Source organism: Chelmon rostratus, chromosome 23, assembly GCF_017976325.1.
Source record: "Chelmon rostratus isolate fCheRos1 chromosome 23, fCheRos1.pri, whole genome shotgun sequence".
NCBI classification, from domain to species: Eukaryota; Metazoa; Chordata; class Actinopteri; order Chaetodontiformes; family Chaetodontidae; genus Chelmon; species Chelmon rostratus.
In genome coordinates, this window is record NC_055680.1 from 6,686,917 (window position 1) to 6,711,050 (window position 24,134).

General features: G+C 45.9%; 1 protein-coding gene across 1 annotated transcript in view; it reads left to right on the forward strand.

Annotated features, from left to right (window-relative positions):
- slc8a4b (solute carrier family 8 member 4b) overlaps nt 1–24,134 on the forward strand; it is an 89,898-nt gene that overhangs the window by 18,629 nt on the left and 47,135 nt on the right. The window contains exons 2-6 of the mRNA XM_041964617.1: nt 20,680–20,939; nt 22,275–22,414; nt 23,054–23,206; nt 23,300–23,527; nt 23,633–24,046. Of these exons, the coding sequence (XP_041820551.1) occupies nt 20,759–20,939; nt 22,275–22,414; nt 23,054–23,206; nt 23,300–23,527; nt 23,633–24,046 (1,116 nt within the window). The 5' untranslated portion in view covers nt 20,680–20,758. The remainder of the gene's footprint in view (nt 1–20,679; nt 20,940–22,274; nt 22,415–23,053; nt 23,207–23,299; nt 23,528–23,632; nt 24,047–24,134) is intronic.

Sequence of the window (24,134 nt, forward strand, 5' to 3'; positions counted from 1 at the left end):
TGTGAAAAATCAATGTTGCCACAAAGAGGGAAATGGAGAGAAGACAGGATGTGTGAGAAAGAAACAACAGAAAGACAAGTGAGCAGTTGAAAGTGACAGAAGAATTGAAAGATGGCGACGTTGTCATTCAGGTAAGAGGCAGATTATAGGAAATGCATGGCAGGTGGAAGTGGGTGAGGGATGTAAGGATGAATGTCAAAAAGAAACTAATGAAACGGTCACAAAGATGGAGGAAAATAAAGTAAGAGAGTGATGCAGTGAGCAACATTAGGATGACTGACTGCAGACCGGTGTGACTGCAGGAGTGAGACTGTAGAGACGGAAATGCAGGTGACAGATAGAGGTGAAGAGGTGGAGTGACAGGTAGAGGAGGCGAAGAGAGCAGTGGAAATGAACAGAGATGGGAGGCCGGTGCACAGTAGAGTGCAAGCGGGCTGCAGGAGGTAGAGAATGGATGGATGATTGCTATGGAAATGGAGTGTAGGACAAGATTAAACCTAATTAGAACATTATAATGACTTTGTAAGGTGAAACGAATAGATGGTAGCCATTATGCTGGAGATAAAGAATGGAGACAGACCCGCTCTTTAATGAACAATAACACTGATTCTAACTCGGGTCATTTTTTTTTCCTTTTTTTTGTTGAGAATCCTGCGGAAGGCTGAAATGGATGAAGTGAGGCTGTGGCAGATAAATGAATGGAGAAACATGAAGAGCACCAACATGGACGATAAAGCAGATATATATGGAAATGGCTGATGAAGCTATGAAGAGAAGTGCGATGGAATGAGGTGGAGAAAGACAGGAGCATGGAAGAGGGGCAGAAGGGAAAGAAAACATCGTCAGTTCAAAATTTTAATTTGTGACAAACTGCCATTCCCATCAGCCTTCAGTTGTGCTTTGAGTTTAGTGCTAATTAGCATATGCTAGCATGTTAAAGTGCCGACCATAGTAAACAACATCCTTGCTAAGCATCAGTTTGCATTGTCACTGTGCGCATGTTAGCTTGCCGTCACTAGCATTTAGCTCAACACAGCGCTGTTTCCAAGAACAGCCTCACAGAGCTGCTAGCACGGCTGCGGCCTCTCACGGCTCGAGCGCCGCCGTGCACGGCCGCATCACATTCCAGTGTGGCCACCAGAGCCGATCGCTCATTCTGGACGCAGCTCGTGACCCCAACAGAAGCGCTGCAGCATGCGTCAGAAGCAGCTCGCCGCTGAAAATACTCCTTTTGAGGGAAGCCACATCGAGCAGAGCAGATTAAGCCAGGCAGGAAGTAAAAGAAAACACCCTTTGCACGCTCCTGATCGACAAAAAAAGCCGTTCGCCATGTTGGATGAACAGAAGAGGATCCGTGAAGGATGTATGTGAAGCGGCGGCGTGAAGATTCACTGATCTGCAGCCGTTAGCGTTCAAGCCTCAGCTTGACTCGAACGGCTTGTATCAAACACAGAGAGTGAATAATGGAAAAACTAACACGCTGGCTTCACGGTGATACACCCTGATGTGATGCATGCACTGCTCATGTGTTGCGCGGTTGTTTTCAGCTCTTGCCCTCGGTGTGCTTCGACCTCGCTCTGCTCTGCTCATCAGCTTCACGTGAAAGTCGGAGACGTTCCGTCTTATCTAAAGTGACACTCAAGGGAGCTCTGCATCAACAGAGGTCCCTCAGCGTCAGCTCGCGACTGGTGGCACACACACAGGCTGGTTTACATAGCTTTAACTACCTTTGGAGTGCATGTAAACTGTCTGGTTGCATGTGCGCCTGCGGGTGAGTGCTCCTCTAATAGGCATCCACCGCTGAATGGAATCTTAAGCCACCTCTAGTCCCGCTCTTGCATATTCTCTGCTGGGAGAACACGTGCGCACGATACTGTTTCGCATCTGACAGTCCTGTAAACGCTCTTCATCGCCACTGTGCACAGTCATGCGTGGAAATAGCGCGAGTGCCATTGTCTTCACACCGCTGCTGAGTGGAATATTGGCATTTAATGGAGGTGAATCTGAAGTAGCTTGTATTTTACATTTAATACAACGTTCAGCGTCTGGTTGCACAAAAGTCATTCTAGCAGCGACGGCTGGGGTCTAATGGGTAGAACAAGGGAGGCTACGACCGCAGAGCTGAAGCGCCTGAACCGGCAGAGAGACGGAGACACACACACACACACACACACACACACACACTTCAGCAGCCACCATCACACTGCCCTTGAACAGGACACTAAAGGCCTAACTGAGCCCGACAATGCAGAACTGTGGGTGTGAGGCTGGATGGAAAAAAGGCAACTGTGCTTAATCAACCTTTTCAAGACGAAGGTTAAAGTAATAATCTGTGACATTTTTATGTAGATGTTCATTTTGTTGCCTTATGCTGAGTGATAAAGCACAAAATTGAGTGAACCAATGTCTAGTTTTAAAGCTTCTCACATTTGCTGCTTCAGTTGTGTCCTAATTTATGACGCACTATACCTATATGTACTTTGTCATTTTGTACAAACAGGAAATGATACCAGGCCGGCACTGACGCACGCCATTCAAACTGCGAGTGCCACCTCCAGTTACCCCCCTCAGGCCAGCGATTCTGTTTCCACTCATCTGCCCTTTTTTATAAGGTTGAAACAAACATGTTTGACATTCGTCCTTGTTGAGGATAACATGGCTATTTCAAAGTGAGCCAGTTTGCATTTCTCAGAACTCTGCAGGTTTCGGTTTGAAAGCTGTGCACAGAACAGGAATCCAACCAATCACTGGGAGTTTTGAAGTTTTCGGTGGCAGTGTTTGATTGGCCAGTGACGTAACACAGGTGAAAATGTACTCAGAAGCTTTGCTCAGAGTCACTTTTAATCCACTTTTACACCAGTCATTGATCTTTACAGCCTCCTTGCCACAACCAAACCTGACGTGCTCATGGCAACACACAGGGAGGGGCTACAACCAAAAATGATAGCTCATTTTGCTCATTAGTAACAGCTATTGATGTGCTGGCTGGCAGTGAGGTGCAGCAGTTGGTTCGTACATACTGTAATCCTCCCACAAACAGCGAGTTCAAAGCCAACTTTCTGATGGGACTGAGCAAACACGAATGTTCCTCGAAGATGTAATACTTTGAGCCGCCTCACCACCATTCGCAGTTTATTTTAACTTCTTTCAAGAGGAGCGCCCCCGTGTCCCTGATGCACTTCATAGTGGGACGAACGTGCTCACAGATGGCTCATTCAGAAACCTAGCGGCTGTACTGTGCATATGGACATCTTTCAGAAGAGTTCATTTTGTCACATTTTCGGTGTGAAACAGCATGTCGGGACAAAGGTTTGGTTTCTCCTGGGAAAAATCCTTTGCTGCACAGGAAGTAAGCTTTTCTACTATCACCTGCAACAGTCGTTAGACTGGGAGGAGCCCTGTAGTTAGCATGAGGTGCTGGGGAAAAGAGCGCCACCTACACTACACTTTGCAGAAGATCAGTCCCACCCATGCTGCTTGATTAATAGACCAGTGCAGCGCAGACACACAGCAGCAGGACCTCCACTGTCTCCACAGCCCCGTATCTGAATGTTTACTCTGTCTCAAAGGCCCACATTTAATATTTCATTGCTAACTTAATGCAGGGCTCGGTCGAGAGCTCGAGGGACTCATATATTTTGCTATAGGGCGAAGGTTTGTTAGCGAGATGTGTGAGAGAAGGACATCTGCATCTTAATTGATTTCAGGCTGGATACTTTCAAATTTATGTGAACATAAATAAATTATTCATGCATATAAATAAATATGTGTGTGTGTTGGGAGCTGGTGTGTAAGATGCCCGTGTCAGATGTTGTAGCTAATGTAAATGTTTCTTCTGTTTCCATAGTAACAGTGTGTGCGTTTTAGTGCTTCTTCACAATCTGTGTGCCGTTAGTGTCAGGGATCATGTTTAAGCGAGTTATTTTGTGGCCGTGACATTAATAGTCACATTTGTGTGTGTGTGTGTGTGTGTTCCCTGCAGCTAAGGCAGATGGTGGTGTCAAATGCGGACCGCCGAAATCAACTGCTCTGACATCACGATGCCACACCGAGCGCCACACACTCTGTGTGCGTGTGCACTCATGAGTGCGTGCGCGCCGGCGGACCAATCAAAAGGTCACGGTGACTCAGGGACTAACCACACCTGTTTCTTTGAGTCTCTAACTTTGTCTCCTTTTCTCTTTCTCTCTCGTTGTCTCCCTGCAGCAGAGGGGTGGTTTCACCCATGGCTGCACACGCTCATTGAGCGTGCTCAGCATAATGAACGAACACACACACACACACACACACACACTCAGATCCATGCGGGCAGCAGAAGTAATTAACAGCTAACTGCGAGAAGCCATTATCATTACAGGAACGAGGTGGGATCCAACGTTCCCACCTACATAATGGACAATTAGTCTCTGCGTCGTCATGTGTCCAGCAGACAACTCTTAGCTCTTTTCAGAGACGGAGGCATCGTCGTCTAGCTCTGCCCTGACATTCATGTATTTTTGACAGGAACGCTGCAGCCTTGTCTCTCACTGGAGACAGTAATGGGCATTTTTGATGAGAGCCATTGTTGTAATTTGGGGTACGAAATAGCTTTTGCTCAAGTCTCTCCTTTTCCTCCGAGCGCCTGCGGCATTTTAAAAGACATTACCGATGGTTTGGCCCGGCCTCGGGGCCGTGAAACATTTCTCTAAATACAAGAGACACTTTCAGTTTTGGCAGAAGGAGCAGGCTAAATGTTAACGGGACCTGGGTCATTTTCTGTGACATTCATCAAGGGCTTAGATTGTCTCCACAAAGTTCACTGCGAGATGTCACATCACGTCTAAAGATCCATGAACAGTCATGTGATGGTATTTAAAAACGGCAATTTCAGTCAAGGTCTCAGTTCTCTGAAAAGCGATGTAATGGGTTTCAGTCAGATAGTTTCCTGTGACTTTACTCAGACAGTCTGACCTTGTCTCTGTTGAAGTTCCAGCGTTGTTCTGATGATTGTTTTGTGTTTAATCAGCATTGATTGACTTGTTAGAGGCTCATTTATGATCACTGACCAGACACCATACTGTGTTACCTTTATTTTGTATCTGTGTTTCCTCAAAAGAAGGAAAATCAAAGCATTTCCCTTCCTGATTCACAAACCTTGGAGTTGTGACTCAAACAAGCATGAACGAGCCTCAGAGTGTTCGCGTGGCTGTGATTAAAGGCAGCTGTGCTTTAAGCTAAATGCTAACATCAGTATGCTAACATGTGCACAATGGCAATTCACGCTGATTCCAGTGGGTTGGACTCAAACCCGGGCTGCCACAGCAAAGACTCAGCCTTAATACGGGGTATGCACTCCACCAGGTGAGCCACCAGGGTGCCCCCACGACAATGCTAACATGCTGATGTATAGCAAGCAGTTCATCTTCAGGAAAACTTGAATTTCTGCATGTCATGGCAGCACATCCCAGTGATATAATACTTGCTAGTGTGGCTAAACTTGCATTACGCATGTACGTGAATGCAAAGTCAGGAACATTTCATGCTTCAGAGGTACAAGCTGATCCGATAAAAACAGACCCGCGGTACAAAAATAGCATAGCGGAGAAAAATTAAGAGTCAGTAGACATCTGCGCATCGGCGGGATGCAGCTGCATTCGGTGGACATTTGGGTTAAAGAGGAGACACAGCGTGAGTCATTCTCCAACACTGACTGGATTTTCTTCACACGCCGATCTGTAAGTAGCTTTTTTCCCCTCTGCTTGTTGAGTTGATTTCAGCGGCAAACTATTCCAAAAGTGACCCGAGGTGATCTGATTTGACTTTTTACTTGATTTACTTTCATCTCTTGTGGTTACAGGATTGATTACACTTTGTCACTGTGTAATGGGCAATCTGAGACGGAGTGCATTTTGAAATTGAACATCCCGAGCTCGCCTGCTAGCCAGAGACGAATGCATTAGAGGCCAGACAAATTGGGTGAAATTGCCCCCCCCCCCACCACACTTCTCCAGTCTGGGCTAATGGAGCCACTACGAAGGCCACGGCCAAACCGCCCTGCATGGCTGCTGCTGAAATTGATCCCGGCCTGCTCACCACTCCACTGCAGAGATTATACTCATTACTAAATATTCAGTGTTGCTTCTCCTTTTTTTGCCTGCTCTCTCCCCCCATCTTTTATTGCCTTATATAAGAAATTACAGACAAAATCAGAGTATTGTAATTCTTAGAACAATGTGGTATTGCGTGCTGTATTTCACTCCATAGATGATTGGAAGGTTTTAAGGATTTCATGCAGGATGTAGCCTCTTACCAGCGGCTTATATATGAGTCAATGTCTTTGTGACTGTCTCTGTGGTTGTGTGTGTGTGTGTGTGTGTGTGTGTGTGTCTAGGATTTTTATTCCTCCTCAAGGTTAAAATGGAAATCCACACCGTCCATATTAGTCAGGCTGTATATCTCCTTTAGTTCCTGACTTCTCCTTTTTCATGGCGTTCTCTTGTTTCATCTTCTCTCTGCTCCATTTGATGCTTTCTCCCTCTTTAGTCGGCCACATCGTAAATATAAACTGCTGTTTTCTCCTCTCCCCTCCCCTCCCCTCCTCTCCTCTCCTCCCTTCGCCTCGTCCTCTATCGATTGTGGCTCCCGTTAATTAACAGAATTTATTTCTAATGAGCCAAACACTGATTACCTTGTTCCAGTCGCAGAAACAATCTCTTGCGACGCTTCAGACAGACCTTCAAACACGAGGTCAGAATAATCAGACTGTACTCAGACCACAGTCGCCACACCACCGCTGATTTGAACTAAATCGCAGCTATAGCTGTAGCCCCGAGAGGTTTTGCACCAAACGGCTGGAAAAATAGTCGGTTCTGCTGCCAACTTTTCCCTTGCAGACAAAAGAAAATCAAAGGCTGAGTTGCGGGCTCCTGAGCACGCAGGGCTTATTTTTCGGAAATGTCTTACAGAGAAGAGGTTTCCTAGACGAGAGAGGATGCATTTGTGTGTGTGTGTTTGTGCAGTGATGCAACAGTCAGCTGGTTCAGGCTTCAGCACGTCACACAGAGCAGAGCTGTCTCCTCGTCTCGTCAGTGTCCTCTCCCTCGCGTTGCTTTGCACCGTCCACACTTTACATGCCTTGCCTTTCACCAGGATCTTTTCCAAACCTTAACCAGGCCGGAGTTGTCACGCGCAGATGTATCGTGAAACGTCCCATATTGCCGTTCTTGTCTGCCTCTGTGATGATGGGGCTGCTCTCTCTATCATATCAAAGTGCCGGGAAAGAAAGCAGCTCCAGTGATTTTTGACTTTTGCAGTCATAGAACAGGCATTCCACGCTGCTGTCGCCTTTATCTGATTCCTGATCAGTGCAACCAAGGAATGACCTCTGTGGTTCAGAGCCGCGTGAACAAAACTTTGCTCTCACTCGGAAGTCCATCCATGCAAGTCTTCCATGTGTCAGAAATCACCACTTTTACCGTCACAAATTGAGCTATTCAAGCGCCACCTTGGAGCACGACATCCACCTCTTTTAATGCAACCATGGTCTATTACATCACGTGCGGGACATGCTAGAACAGATACAGTCAGATCTGTGGTCATGCCAACGGCCAGGTGGAAACAAAAGTGAGTCAATTGCTTCTGGATGTCACTTGAAGGTGTAAGTAGGGCTTAGGAACACCTAGATGTGTCTTTAAAGTGTCTCTGTCAAAGCTCAGTGGGATGGAAAGCAGCATCAGGAGTCTCATTTAAGTCCTGCGCTCTCCTCCAATCAATGCTCACACAAGTTGCAACTAATCCTCCCTCTGAGCTCCACCAAACAGTCAATAAAGACAGAGCGCAGGACTTATACTGGTGTTACCGAATAGGAGACTGTAGAAGTGGTGTTGACATGTTTGAGAAAGACGAGCATTCTGGGATGAATCTGAGGAAAGTTCACTCACGTGACAGCGAGACCGCATGTTGAAACTGCGGCCCGATCTTTCACCCCGCTGTCTAGTTTCATCTGTGAGGGTACGCGTGTGACCTTGAGGTAACGAGGTCTATTCAGCTGTTGATTGCCAGGCCTCTCTGGCGTCGCTGCTGGTAATGCCGTGAATTGATTCGCCGCCAAGCCCCGAAGAAATTCTCACCTCCTAATCTAAATCTCTCTCGCGTTTTGTGCCTCCTCTTTCTTTCGACGCCTTCCCTCCCGCTCGCCGTCTTTGTCCCTCGCCTCCCGGCCTCGCTGCCTGCTCTCCGACTGGAATGAGCCGCCAACCTTGTGCGTCTGTGTGGTGGCTAGTATGTGCGTTACTGCGCTAATTGTACCTGTTAAAAGTCTTGCCAACCTCTTTGCTTAACTGTCCCAGTCATTACGCTGGCAGTAAAGGTCTATCCACATGTGTTTGCATTTTATGGCCATTGTTTGCGTCCGTGCATGTGAAGAGATAGAAACTGATGTGTGTGTGTGTGTGTGTGTGTGTGCACCTGTTACAGCTTGAGCGGCTATTCAGCCTGGCGGGAACAGTGACTATTCTCTCCTTCACAATGGCAGTAAAGGTTCATTCCAGCCACTTCACATTATGTGCAAACAGTTCGTGTGCCACAGTAAAATATTATAGCTCGTCACTCTGATATCCCACAGTTCATGTGGGCCCACCCTCTCCCACTCTCCCTCTCTCTCTCACACACACACACAAGGAAAGCTGTCCGCCCACTCACAGTTATTACTGAGTGGGTGTTATTATTAGACGGTTTGGGCACATCGAGAGCGCCGATGCGTGTTTTGGATCTTAGTCTCTGGTATTAATGGATGAGAAAAAGGCATCTGCCTGCAGCATCGCTTGAGCCATATATGCAGCCAGTTTTGTGTGACGCGTCGGATGTGCAGCCTTTTTGTGCTCTATGGCAACGCCCCCTGGCTTCCTCCTCTACCCCTGTCATAATTATTACGGCCACCAGAGGGCTTTTTCACGTGAGGGTGAGGGCAAGTCCGAGTCGGGATTAATGATGCTACGAGTGACAGCTTTAACTTTCCAAAACTCGGCCAAGCGCGTGCAATACCGTGAACGCCTTCAAGGACAGATTGCCTGGAAGTGAGCACCATTACCGCCGTTTGGGGATCGTGTGCAGCCAGCTATAAACACTTCTGCTGTCGGGTGTAGTCAGACAACATGTCAGACAGACTCTTTTGTTTCAAGCGTGCCCCAGTCTTGAGGGATGCTGTCGTTTCTTTTTCACACCTTTTAAAATGCTGTCCACATTAAAATTTCATTCTTTCTTTTAATTCCTCCATTTAGCATTCATAAGCAGTGTAATAACAGTGTAATATACAAGAGTTGTGCATAATCTCTTGGATAACGTATTTGCAGATTGTGTTAATCCCATCAACGAATGACCGTCTTGTTTGATGAACAGTAGCCCGCTTGTAAACTGATTTCTTTGTTATGACGGTCAGCTCATGTTTCACTAGCTAAAAGCTTTAAATGTGAAGCTGCAGCAGAAGGAAATGTTCAGTTTGCATTTGCAGTAACTTTACACAGCGTTTTTTTCCAGGAATGTCGCCGCAGACGTCCAGTGTGTAACACTGATCTATATATAATCCACAGTTTTTTGTATGTACAAACACCACACATACAGTGCAGAGCCGTGTGCTGAACCGTCCGGGGGTTTAACTGTGTGTCTGTCAGAGAAGTAAGAAGCCAGTTGAGCTGTGAATTGTCCTGAACTCGGGCCTTTTGACCGTCTATGCGGCCGAGATAAGATCACATCACGCGGTCCTGGCAGGATCGCGTTACACTCCTCCCGAGGCTCCCACCCTGTGTGTCAGAAAATCCAGCGTGTGCGTGGCTGTTTGCCTTAGCTTGTTATTGTAATCTCCACTAAACAGTCTTAATTTATGAGGAAAACCCTCTTATCTAATTGATTTAGTTAATGTCGTATGAATAATCTGCAAATATTACTGTCTGGTTTCTCCCATCTGGCTGACACGCACACACACACACACACACACGCTGAGTGCATCACCCACTCATTTCATACTCATAATGATAATGATAATAACTTTCCCATCCCATTAATCACTGTGGTAACGCCGCAGCAACACTCACTGTGTGTTTTTCTCCCCCTCTAATCATCCCGTCTTTCGTTGGAGCGTCACACTGTGCGACACGTGTGCTCCTTGCACACTTTTTACACTCCAGGTAAATGCTGTCCAGCTCATTGTTCAGTGCCAGTGCCAAAATATTTGCGGCACTAAAATTAGAAGTTTTTCGCTCCATCACCGCGCAGCTGAAAATGTGCTTTATGAATTTTTAATTTACTTTGAGGCACAAACCTATTGATTATTAGAATAGCTGCAGACTCATTTGCTCTGAATAAGATAGGAGCAAGACACACAGTTTCACGCCTCTTCATGGTCGCTTTGCATGGCTTTGTGGTGATTTTGAGTCTCTTTGCTGTTCACTTGTGTGTTGTGGTGGTTGTTTTACATCACTTTGTGGTCATTCTGCAGTTCTTTTTGGCTGTTTTACTTTTTTTTGTGGTCACGCTGCTTCTTTGAGTGTTTCAATGGTCATTTTGCATTATTTACCCATTTCTTTGGCTTGCTTTTTGTCTCTTTAAAATCATTTTGCAGTCGTTTCCAACCGGTGCCGGCCCTAAGTATTGTGGCTCTGCACGCCGTTTTCCATGCTGCTTCTGCCATTGCTGGCTTCTTTGTGCTACGGGGTTGACTCGCTGCTGTTGCTGAGCAGCAGTTCTCACTCATTCTTTGGAGGCAGGCCATTAAATTAGCAAAATAAAATGACAAAAATCTCCCAGAAACCCAGCCTGTGATGGACTCAGCCGGTCGTGCTAGCTGATATATTCATCCAACTGCCCAGCCATATTTTGCATTTCTTTGTGGTCATTTTGTGTCTCTTTCAGTCACATTTTGTAGCCCAGGGGACCTACTGACCCCTTGGGCCCCTACAGTAATCCATCCATGGCTGACAGTCAAGGATAGATGGAGAGGGAGAGGAGGAGGAGAGAAACAGAGAGCATAGATACGGTCCATATATAGAAACTGAAAAGTGACAACAAGCTTGAGAGTGTGGAAAATGGCTGGCTTAAAGAACATGATTGCCCCTATGCTGTTACCACGGTGACTAATGGGATGCCAAAGTTATTCCAACTGTATAGCATGAAGAGAGTGGGTGAGAGTGTAAAAAGATAAAGATGCGAGTTAAAGGACGGAGGGCTTGTGCAGATAGAGAGGAAAATCGCATGTTGGTGAGTGTGTGTGACCTGCGAATAACGTGTGTGTTGACAGGTATACTGTGTGTGTGTGTGTGTGTGTGTGTGTGTGTGTGTGTGTGTGTGTGCTTACTTCACCAGTCAGGGATATAAGAGAGATCAGGAGGGATTAATATAGCTTCCAATTATTGTTCCTGTGCTTGCGTTCTCCCCCTCTTTTTCTCTCCCCCCTTTCTCCCTCCATCCTGCACACACACAAACACACGAGCAAATGGCCTCTGCCTTTCTCCCCCTTTCTCCTTCCTCTAAGCTCTCAGTGACAAGGGGATTTTCTTTAGCCTTTTTATTAAGATTGCTGTTATTTGTCACACAAGAGAGAGGGAGGGAGGAGAGGACTGGATAAAAGGCAGAAAGCCGGAGAGAGGGAGAAGGAAAGAGGCTGAAGAGGCTTGACACTGGAAGATAAGACGAGGTCGGGAGACAGTTTCGAGTTGGAAGAGAAAGTAGAAGAAGGGAACAAGCGGGGATTGCGAAAACGAGACTAGACGTGGCGCAGAGGGGAGCAGCAGGAGGTGAGGAGGGAGAAGAGAGGGAGTGAGCGAACAGACGGGGGAGAAAGAAAAGGAAAAGGAAGCAAGAGAAACTTTCATCATCCATCTAAAACAAGCCCGGGGGGGATGAAGAGGATGTTTGTGATGATAAACTCTTCACCCTCACTGACTCTGACACACACACACACACACACACACACACACACATACACAGACACACATGGTCGCATTTGTTTCAGGCCGGCCAGCTTTGTCGCAGATGGAACTCGAGTCCTTGGTTGTGTTCAGTTTAAGACAGTGGGAACTCTTCAATAAACAGGAACTTTATCCAGCTTTACAGATCATTGATGTTACATAGATTATTGATCTGTGAGTGTCAGTTGTCACTTGCAACCATTACTGCTAAATTAGATTTTTCCCATCGGCTGCTCTTATCACTTTTCTTTTGCTGCGTAGATATTACATCTAGTGGCCATCCAGAATTCATAGAACCACAGTTACATATATAACATCGACATTTGTATCACATTTCCACAGCTCTGCTTGATTAGCTACAAACACAAACACACACACTGCATAAATACATGTCCACCACGTGCACTGCTTAAAATCAGGTGTATTTATGCATTCTTCCTGATACAAGTATTCAAACAAGTGGCCTTCATCTCCAGAGTTCTCTGATTTTAAAGTGCCTGGCCGCCTGCACAGACCTCACAAGTCCTCTCACATGCATAAATAAAACACGCTCTCAGACACACACACACACACGCACACACACACACACACACACACACACACACACACACACACACACACAGCCGCCTTCATCATATCTTGCATCATTTTCTCTCGGTTTAGCCCATTAAAACCCTTTTAACCCCATTTGGTTGATGTCCTTGCCTACACAAACCTCCACGTGTTAATGCAGCATGCTGATGGAGGGACATATAGAGAGGAAGAAAGCGCTGCTAACAGAGTGAGAACTTTGGCTGCGTCGACATATGATGCAGAACAACACGCAGCTACAGAAAGGACTCGACACAAAGGGAAATCTTCTTGCTTCGGGTCGGAGAATATTAACCCACGCCGACTCGGTAGCCTGTGGTGAAATCTGCATGCAGCAAAGGAAGGAGGCAGACTCTTCTGGGGGCAGAGAACAGCAAGACTCCTCCACTCTCTCCACATGAACCTCACTTCACCTTCCCTGTTTCCCTAAAATATTCTGAGGCCGAGAAATTGTCTTCCACATGACAAAAACGGGAAGTGGGCCAAGCAAGAGGAAGCAAGAAGCAATAAGAAAGGGTTTGAATGAGGGCGAGAGAGTTAAGTTGAGACTGAAAGCTGGGGGATTATACGCATGCTCTCTCCGTCTCTCTCAGTCTTAACCTTTGTGACCTTGGCCAGAGGCTTGATCCGACTTTCTGCACATCATATGACTAAAGCTGACATCTATACATTACATGCCATGCAGTGTGTGTGTATGTGTGTGTGTACTGTGCTCTGCAGAGTGTATGTTCTGTCAGAAATGCATGATGGCATATTGGTTTATGAGGATGTACAGTATGTATGCATGTGTGTGTGTTCTGCTGTATAAATGGGTTTCTTTGAATGAGTGTGTTAAATGCATGTGTCCTGTAGCCTGAGTGTGTTCTGTGTGAGAGAGTGTGTGTTTGTCCTGAGAGTGATGGATGAGCCCAGTGGCAGATCGATGTTGAGTGAAGTCCTGTAGGGAGAAACATTGAGTGACCACCAGGGTTCTGACCACACACACACACAGCCATACTGACAGCCTGCAAATGTTGGCCACTGAGGTATTTTTCTTAGTTTCTCTAAACCTTGGGGCAAATCTGTCTCCATCTGCATATAATTTCAATCTGGAATATTAAACGCTGTATTTCAAATCAGATCCCACTAATATGAAATGAGTAGCCAAAATGTTGCACTTTTTTTACTCTACATGGCTCTGTTATAACCTAAAAGCAGGCTTTCCTTTTAAACGTGAAAGAACCAGGTGCATCAGTAGCTGCTTTGAGCTCCAGCGGGATGCATTTACAGGCACCTTAAATCTGTGCTGTGCAACATTTTGAAACCTCTTCCTCTACGAACATCTAGACACAGCGGGGCGCGTTCACTGGCCCCTTTAAATCTAAAAATCTGTTTTGATGTGTCTGAATCTTTGCTTCTTGGTCATAAATGCTCAATCTGTGTGTGTGTGCATCTCATGGCAAAGATGCAGTTAATGTCGAGGACAGCTGTCAGTATGTCTGTGGATTGCGTTCGCTATCCTCCACAGACCTGCGCACGCACACGCACTTCATCAGCTGAAAGCTCACTGGTGCGTGTGCGGCGTTCTGCAGTGACTTTTCTCGCTGTTCGGAGGGGACAGCCAGGCTGCATCCCTGATGTCTTTCTTTTTGTTCCACTGGGATGCGTTCGCCATCGTCTTAAATCTGCACTGTGCTCCGGAGTACGGGCAGCCCTTCGCAGCGCTCTCTAACATGCTTGGACAGCTGTATCCACAGCCCAGTGGGGCGCGTTCGCTATGGCCCTTAAATCTGCCTAATTACGCATCTCATCAGCTCTTCAGCCGCTCGATAGCTGTAATCCTAGTGCCACACACACACACACACACACTCACACACCGCCTCTCTTTCTCCACCTCTTTCTTTATTTCTGTGCATCTCCTTACCGCCTTTCTTGGGTTTTATCTCAGTGCTCTCATTTCTTTTTCTCACTACCTCCTTCCCCCCTTCCCCCTCCATCCCGCTCCTCTTCCTCCGCTCCCTCTCTGTTGCATCATCCTCTCCTCCTGATCTCTCGTCTAATCTTGTCTTCACCAAGTAACCAAGCTCTTTCAGCTCTGTGTACCGAAGGCAGCCAGCACCACGGCTCCCCTTTTCCCACATTAACTGCTCCCTCCTGGGTTGGCCTCGCCGCCTCATTGCCTCCCCACTCCACCACCACCACCACCACCAATCCCCCCCCACACCCCCAGCCTGGAGCTTCCACGGCTGCAGCCAAAGATCAGTCACGCATGAACATTCACTCACGCACACACACACATACTATGTACACGCTCACACCCAGCAAATTCTCTCACACAGCACAACACCAGCAAAGTTGCGGGGAATGGTCCGCACACACACACACACACACTGAAGATATGACCAAGATCAGCTAGCTGTCTTCATCTTTCCCCCTTTGTCAAAGATCGGGGAGAAGAGGGAAAAAGGGTTGGATGGTGGAGGGAGGAAAATGGGGAGCCATGGGAGAAGGAAAGGAGGAAGAGATGGAGGGGCAAGAACACAGAGGGATGAATCCGGACAGGGAATATGGCCCCTAACTGTCAAGTCCTGGTCTCACTGATATCAGGATCTTAAGTTGCATCATGATGGTCTGAAATACAGTCCACAGTCAACTCCATTTGTGTTTTAAAAGGGGTCATTAAAATTTCAAAATGCACTCCAACCCACTGGTCACAGCCCTTCATTGGGAATGGAACCCCCCAAATAGCAGCCTGACACCACCTGATCCAAGAAGTGGCCCATCGGAAGCACAGCTGTTAGCAGCTGAGCTAGCCCTAACTGGACCAAGTGAAAGCAATTCAAAAATATAAGAAATATGAGAAGAGCCGGCTTCCCCTTTCAATTGCTTGTCATTCTTTTTGACTTAGTGCAGAGTACCATGAACACAGCAGTGCTATAAAACCAAGAAAATGACTGAATAGAGGGAATATACTTGCAGTCCTCCAGGTCAAGCCACCAGTGTGTTACAGTAAATGTCTTTGTCTGGAAGACAAAGAATGCTACAAAAAGCAAAACACTACCCACACCTTTTAGCTCACACTTTCTTCAGGGCTTTCGAGGAGTCACAGGTGGTGTGCACGGTAAACGGTGATACGAGCTCACTTCAGAGTTTTTAACAGCTTGATGTTAGGTCATGTGACTTGTTAGGGCCGTGTTAGCAGTGTGAAAGGATGGGCGGATGGAGAGAAAGAGGAAGGGGCGGGACAGTGTAATGACAGTGCGAACGCCAGGCGAGCCCACGAAGATGCGATGAATCAAATGTCATTTGACCCTGAGACAATATTAGCCCACTGCGCTGTGTGTGTGCGCGCGCATGTGTGTGTGCATGTGCACGGTGATTCATGGTGCCAAACGAGGCAGCGCAGCAAAGCACAGCTGATGAGATATGAATCAACAACCGTGGTCAATGCTCGTACTGCTTTCAATAAACGGGTCGATGCTTGTGTGTGATGTGCTATACAGTGGGTGTGAATATGTGCGTTGTCTGCCTTCATCTCATCCTGCAGTATGTCCAGGCCCTCTGGACATACTTCTCTTCTGTACGTAACATTTCCAAATTCACTTGTGAGGCAGGCACTGTCGCCATGGCTTATTCAGCTGCTGCTTCTCCAGACACTTTCTTGTGGTCAGTACTGTTTACTGTTGCCTCTTTTATATTGCCTTTCGATAAGAGACTTTTCATTATCTCCTGTCAGTTCAGTTTCTGTCCCGGTTGATCTGGCGCCACCTCTGGTCATAGGTGGTAATGGCAAGTGCGGTTTCATAGCACAGACATGGAGCCTTGAGCATCAACATGGTTCAGAGTCAAAACAGAGGAGCTGACAAACAAACCCATGTTGTTGTAATGAAGGAGTTTGTCACTCCCTGCGATAATTATGCTGGTCAGCTGTCGAAAAATGCCCAGTTTTGTCCTTTCTCTTCTCATCCTTTCTCTTCTCTCTCTTTTATTCTTATCCTTTCCTTCTCTTCTCTTCTCTTCTCTTCTCTTCTCTTCTCTTCTCTTCTCTTCTCTTCTCTTCTCTTCTCTTCTCTCCCCCCTTCTCTTCTTATCCATTCTTTTATTATCTTTTCTCTTCTCTTCTCTTCTCTTCTCTTCTCTTCTCTTCTCGTTCATTATCCCCTTGTTATATCAATGTCTTCCAGCCTTTCACCTACAAAGACGCTGTAAACATGCATCATCCAATCATCAAATTATCTGCCTCGATTAACATCAACCATTACACACACACACACACACACACACACACACACACACACACAAATTGTGAGCACCTGTTGACTTGATTGAAAGCAGAACTGCGCAATTTCACAGGTGCACGTCAATGGGATTACGCGTGTGTTTATGCACATGCATGCGTCTGCATTTGCATCCATGTCGGCACACGCGCACTGAGCATCACTGTCAGCTTCAGAGTCAGAACAGCGTGTCTGCACATGTGCGTGTACGTGTGCGTGTGATCCGTCAGAATGATTCATGTCCTACCGGGGAAAGCCTTTGGGAAATAAGGAACACACACACACACACACACACATAGACTCATGCGTGCTCAAGGATTAAGAAGGAGGCTGTGCACTGGTGTCAGACTGTTGGGTTTATTAAAAATAATAAAGATGTGCTGTGCACATTTGTAGCAGCATAGTCCAACAAGTTTACCCCATTAACGTGTGTTTCACTTTTGGCTTTTCATGTTCTGAAGTCCCTGCTACCAAACATCAAAGAGTGCAACTCTCTTAGGACGTATAAATTACCAAGATGAAAGTGCTTTCCACCACTTTGCGATCATAAATCTCTGATGCATCTTTTGCGTATATTTTTATCAATCCTTTATCCTTTCACAGAAAAACTGCCACTTTTTCTGCTAATATTCTGCGACTTTCCCTCTCTGTGTTCTTGCTCTGTGTGCAGACATCCCTCTGTCACGCAGCCTTGCCCATCATTATTAAAGGGCTGCTCTTGAGTCGGCTCTGAAAATTAAAGACAGTCTTGACTCAGCCCATGAAAAGGCTAATAGCTTTTTCTTTTGAGCACAAATAATATATGGAAATCATAAACACCTTGACACAAAACTGAGCTCTTAAACTGAAATTAAGCCACGACTGCATATTTATCCAGAGCCTAATTCTGTATTCAGCCGCTGAGTCATTTACATTCATCCTCACCTTCCATCACTGTTCCTCGCTGTTTAGTTGAAGTTTAAATACTATAAAAAAAAGAAAAGTGGACTAATTTGTGCACAGCTCTCCATGAGCAAACATTCATCTTCTTTATAATGATTGTTTACTATTCTGGCAGCAAATACACATGCTGCGGACTAGAAGTGGGACAGATTTGTTTATGGATGAGGGTGACATGAACCGAGCGATGAGGCTGGATGGATCGAAGGTGTGAATGGCGGTGCGAGGAGATATGGAGAGGCGCTAAAGACGTGGAGTGGTGCGTGGGCGGAGAGAGAGAGAGACGGAGGACGACAGGACGTTAACTTACGCAGATGCACAGAAGGAGGTGGGCAGAGGAAGCCTGACAGAGGGGCTGAGAGGGAGGGTGGGGAGAAAGATGGGAAGGAAGTAAGAGATTTAATGAAGCAGGTGAAAGGAGAAGAGGAACGAGAAAGACGGCTGAGCAATACTGGTGAATCAAGGCATTAGCATTTATGAGCATACCACACCCAAATATCCAACCAAAATGTTTTGCAGTCAAGTTGCATTGTGGGTAATGTAGGTGCTGGATGTTTACAAAAGAATATGTGGAATCAAAGAGACAATATCTTTAGTTCTGCTCCATCAATTTTCATACTTACTGTGTGTTACTGAGTTTAAATCTAAATTTAAAGCATTTCTTTTTCCAGTTTATCTTGTTCTTTAATATTCCTTAATAAATCCGCGCAATCAAGTTACTAAATAATTGCAAACTAATGCTCCCAGATCAGTTTTCCACCGGGCCCGACTCGAGGGTTAAGCTGTCAAAACTGATTTGCGGATTTTTAAAACTGCAGCCCAGGTGGGAAAGTTCAGCATTCCTAAAATCTCACAGCAGCCTGTGATGCGCGAGCGAGGGGAGATGCCGAGAGAGCGGAGGGAAGCGGCAGCGCGATAGACGGCGGAGGAGAGAAGCGAGCTGAGTATTGAAGTGACAGGTTGCTGTCAGAGCAGCGAGACCCTGGAAGATAGATGAAGACAGGGTCAGCAACTCCCCGCTAATGTCACGACAGATGACTAACTGTGGTTGCGTGTGTGTAACTGTGTGTGGGTGCGTGCGTATGCACTTGTGTGAAGACAGGGTCAAGCCATTTTTCGCCCCAAGGCTGACCAACCCAGTGTGTGTGTGTGTGTGTGTGTGTGTGTGTGGCTCAGCATTTGGTGTGTGAGAGAGTATGCAAGCACAAGGTCAGCAACTCCATCACGGCACGCCGCTTGTGTTTTTGTATTTGCCTCTGTGTTCTGTGTGTGTTGACATTGGTGTGTATGTTTCTGTTCCTCTGTGTGTGTGTGTGTGTGTGTGTGTGTGTGTGTGTGTGTTTGCACTGATTTGACCCATCGCTGCCAGTTCAAACTGTTACGCTTCCCGTTTTTTTCCGTTTTCGCTCACAATGTATTAACTGCGGTCCGGCTGAAAAATCACTTTGCTGCCTCGATATGAAAACATATTCATAACATTGTTCTCAGCTCAGCGAAACATTGTATAGCAGCGTGAAATCTGTCACAAAATGCGCCATTTGCAGCTGGCCCCACACACATAAAGTTCACACACGTGAAAGACTTGATTCAAGGCCATTATTTCCACTCAGGAATTGGGGGGGTGCTGGAAATTCAGCGTCCAACTATTTTTAATGTTGCAGCTTGTGCTAAATAATAGGTTCATGCTGTTCACAGGAGAGAGTTCTCATCAAAGTTTTAACATTTTTGGCCTCACACCTAAAGATGCAGCAGTGGCAGAGCAACAGGGTAGTTTTTGCCCCGAGCTACATCTCTCAGGCAGAACTTGAAACATTAGCCCCAATATGTTCTTAATACTAAGATAAGCATGCTTCGAGGGATTTTGGGCACTTAGAGGCAGTTTAATAATGACACATTATAACCTTATACAGTTCTTAAAGGTAAAGGTGTTAGCAACCAGCAGCCAAATCCAAGACAAACAAAACCGAACAAATCCAGATTCAGAGTCTTGTCTTTAAGTCCAACATCCTCTGTTTTTGCTCTCTGACAGCTCCTGAGGGGAATATCTGTCTCTTCAGCTGATAAATGCTCCACTTGTCATCGGCTACTCGCTAACTTTATCTGTCTGCTGCTTGGTGCCGAGCAGGTAGTGCACAGTGGATTCATCAGAGCTGTTTCACTGAAAACGGCCGAGACTGGAAAAGACACTGATGAGAGCAGTGGAACTGAATGAAAACTGAAAAATCGACTACGCCGCGGCCGTGTGATGTGGAAAGATTGTGTGGATGTTTTCATTCGCTGGATGGAAGGCCTGGCACAAACCTAGCCTTGTACGAGCCAGTTTGCTATAGCCCGCGGTGCTCTGAGGGTTTCCATCACAAAGTATGAACTAAAAACAATCCTAAAGTTTGAAAGTGCACGTTAGAAACAGAGTAATGTGTGAGTGCTCTGTGGTGCAGCTAAAGAAGATGCTCTTATTGACTCCAGACTAAAGACAGGAGTTGATAGATTTTTTTTTATTTCATCTGGGCTCCTGTGGAGCTCAGGCCTGCTACATCTACCTCAGCTTTATTACACTTTATTATTTTAACTTAATTACGGACGCTGGCTACAAGCCTGTCATCATTTGTAGTATTTCTACAGACTCTTGTTTCAGAGTTGCTTTTGATGACCCCTCTTTATTGCTTTTCTTGCTTGTAATTTCATTTGATCTGTTTTTAATCCACCGTAAAGCACTTTGCAACCACGTTCTATTGAGTTCTCCTAAAAATGAAGAATGCTGTCTCTTAGTCGCAGATATGGGTTTGGCTGAATGCCAACCTGAGCTGTGGCTGCTTTTTCTCAACCCGTTACCTGTTCAGGCGATTAATACACAATTAAAGCCAGCAGAAATAATTAATGTGAGAGTAGAACGGGTGGTGCGATTGACAGGTTGAATAACAGCCTTCCTTCTGTCTCCTCTGTCTACCTTTAAGGATTTGGACGTCATTCCACGCTGCGCCGACCCAGTAGAAGCCAGTAGAGTCCAGTGAAGTCCAGGCAGCATCAGCAGAAATGGCTCCAGCAGCCATGTCTGTGCCTCCGTCCTCTCTCAACTCCCCCTGCCTCTCCCGCCTCTCCTCATCCCTCCTCTTCTTCCTCCTCTCCTCTTTTCTCCTCCTGTCATGTCCTGGATCGGTGCATGGAGGTTCACCTGAGAAAAACTGCTCAGCTAGTGGAGACCCCTGTCAGGAAGGTGAGCTGGTCGTATGTGTGAATAATGCACATGGACAGGGATTAGCATGTCCGTACTTAACCCTGACAGCAAGTGCAGCTTGTTGAAAGGGTTAATTCTGGGATAGAGTTAAGCCTCTAGTTATACTACTGATGTCACAAACCTGTATCACGGATGAGCACGACGATGTTGCACATCAGTAAAGTTCACCAGCAGATATTTCATGCCTTAAGCGGCTCATTCCAGCGTTTCCCACAGAGTTTGATTCCACTTGTGGTGCAGCTTCGTGCCGGGAAAAGCCAACCACAATCCTCCCTCCTGCGCATGAGCATGTTTTGATTGAGTGTGCCCAGAGAAGAGGGGTCCATCCATCCTCAGTGCACATGTGAGAGGGAGGACCAGAGCAGCACAATGGGGGACTGGTTCCTGGCACAGCTCTACAATGAAATAACATTTTACCCATTTTAAATGTGTAGTGGCCGCCGAATAAATCAACGTATGGAAAACACTGTTATTCAGTGAATTCAATTTCCTCTTTTGTTCGAAACAGTAATAAAGTTCGTGATCGATTACCATGTCTGTGTTCTAATGGAGGTAGTAGATGCATTTAATTATATTATACTGCATTAATGCATTTAGGATTTTTTTCAGCTTTACTATCCTGTAGATTTAATAACTAAGTCTCCATTGTCTTGGTTGCAGTATACATCCAGAACATTTTCATATTCAGCCATTTGGAGCAAGCTTAATGCTGGGGGCTCAGCCAGAGCTCTGTAATATGGTGTTCCTATGGCCTATATATGGTATATTACTCATGTCGTTGCCATATATTAGTGTCCTTAATTTCTAAAATTAGCATAACATCCTGGAATTTGTTGCAGTATATTTTGGCAGCTCATTCTGTTTGACCAGTCCATAGGCTCAGAGATACATTTGCCAGTTGCCAGGTTCTAATGCACTAGTTGAAGCTGAACGCTATCAGCAGAATATTCATAACAAACCCACATCAGGGACACCATGCCTAACAAAGTCGACAGTGCTTCACTGCCTCCCGAGCAAAAGCATTCCACTGTTGAGTTATCAGCTCATTGTGGCAATTGACTGCCTGAAACTAGAGCACATTGCTTTATTCAATAAGTTTTAGTACGACAAATGGGATATTGGAAAACCTCCCACTTATTATATCCTTAATCAGGTTGTGCTGCCACTGAGCTTTGAGACGATACAAGATTACAGAGAGAGATTGGTGAACTTATTAAAGGAAATTGTTGCAACCAAATATTTCTTCCAATATTTCTTATGTCCTTTGCAGCAGAACTCTGATTATCTTTAAATTTTTGTTCTGTTTTGTTTCAGGAGTGGTACTGCCTGTGTGGAACCCACAGAACCCCTCTGTAGGGGACAAAGTGGCACGGGCCATTGTTTACTTCGTAGCACTTATCTATATGTTCCTGGGCATGAGCATTATAGCGGATCGATTCATGTCTTCTATAGAGGTAGGCATGGTTCCATTATGACTTTCTCCTCATATGTCTTCACACATAGTATATATATATATATATATATAGCATGTATACATGAGTACACACATATACACACACTAACACATACACATGTATACTCATGTCAGTTATCATTGGTCATCAATGAATATTACTTAATATGACACTTTTTTAAAAGTTGTGTGGCATCACTATAAAATAATTATCTGATAAATAAACCAAATAATAGTAAAACACACAAAGACAAAGAACATAGTTTCTCTTTCCACTAATCCCCTTTCCTTTCCTTTCCTTTCCTTGCTTTTACTTTTGCCTTTCACTTTTTCTTTCTTTTCTTTTCTTTTCTTTTCTTTTCTTTTTTGCTTTTCATTTCCTTACATTTTGTTTCCTTCTTGTTTCCCATATACCTCCCTTCCCTTTTCTTTACTTATCACCTTTTCTTTCCTTTCTTTTTGCTACACCCTCTACTCTCCTTGCCTACGCTTTTTTCTTTCCTTTCCTTTCCTTTCCTTTCCTTTCCTTTCCTTTCTTGTTCTTTCTCTTTCATACCTTTTCTTTCTTTTTGGTGCCTCCATCTCATCTCTTCTCTTCTCTTCTCTTCTCTTCTCTTCTCTTCTCTTCTCTTCTCTCCAGGTCATAACCTCCCAGGAGAAGGAGATCACTATAAAGAGGCCAAATGGTGAGACCACCACAGCCACGGTCAGGATCTGGAATGAGACCGTTTCTAATCTCACTCTAATGGCCTTGGGTTCTAGTGCCCCCGAGATACTGTTGTCTGTTATTGAGGTGAGTCCAATATGAGCCAGGTGGTTACACATTAGATTAACTGATACAAAATGTAATGGGAGCACTGTAATCTAATTTTCACCCCACCTATAGGTGTGTGGTCACGGTTTTGAGGCAGGCTCTCTGGGGCCCAGCACCATTGTGGGCAGCGCTGCTTTCAACATGTTCGTCATCATCGCCCTGTGTGTGTACGTGGTTCCCGACGGCGAGACTCGAAAAATCAAACACCTGCGGGTGTTCTTCGTCACGGCAGCTTGGAGTGTCTTCGCCTACATCTGGCTATACCTGATTCTGAGTGTGTTTTCCCCCGGAGAGGTGGAGGTAAGGACTTTCCTTCCTTTTCTTCATTGTGGACAAAGTGGATGGAAGTAAATGGATGAAAGTTAAACAGAAGGAGCTGCCAACTCTGTCCCCTCTCTCCTCCAGGTATGGGAGGCGGTGCTGACCTTCCTGTTCTTCCCCCTCTGCGTGGTCCAGGCCTGGGTGGCCGACCGTCGCCTCCTCTTCTACAAGTATGTCCGCAAGCGTTACCGCGCTGACAAGAACCGGGGCATCATCATCGAGACCGAGGGGAGCGCGGACGGAGGGATAGGAGGTATGGACGGAGGAGGGGGAGGGGCGCTGGGTCCTGGAGGCTTCACCAAGATGGATATGTTGGAGCTGGATGGACAGATGGCGCTGAACTGTCACAGTGGGATGGATGGAGGGATGATGGAGGAGGGAGGAGCGAAGGATGAGGAGGACGAGGCCAGGAGGGACATGGCGAGGACGCTGAAGGAGCTGAAGCAGAGGCATCCGGACAAAGACATGGAGCAGCTGATTGAGATGGCTAACTATCAGGTAACCAGTGTGCTTATATGTGCACATACACACACATTATTTGTGTAAGCTTTTTGGATGTTGTGTGTATATTTTTGAAGGAACATTT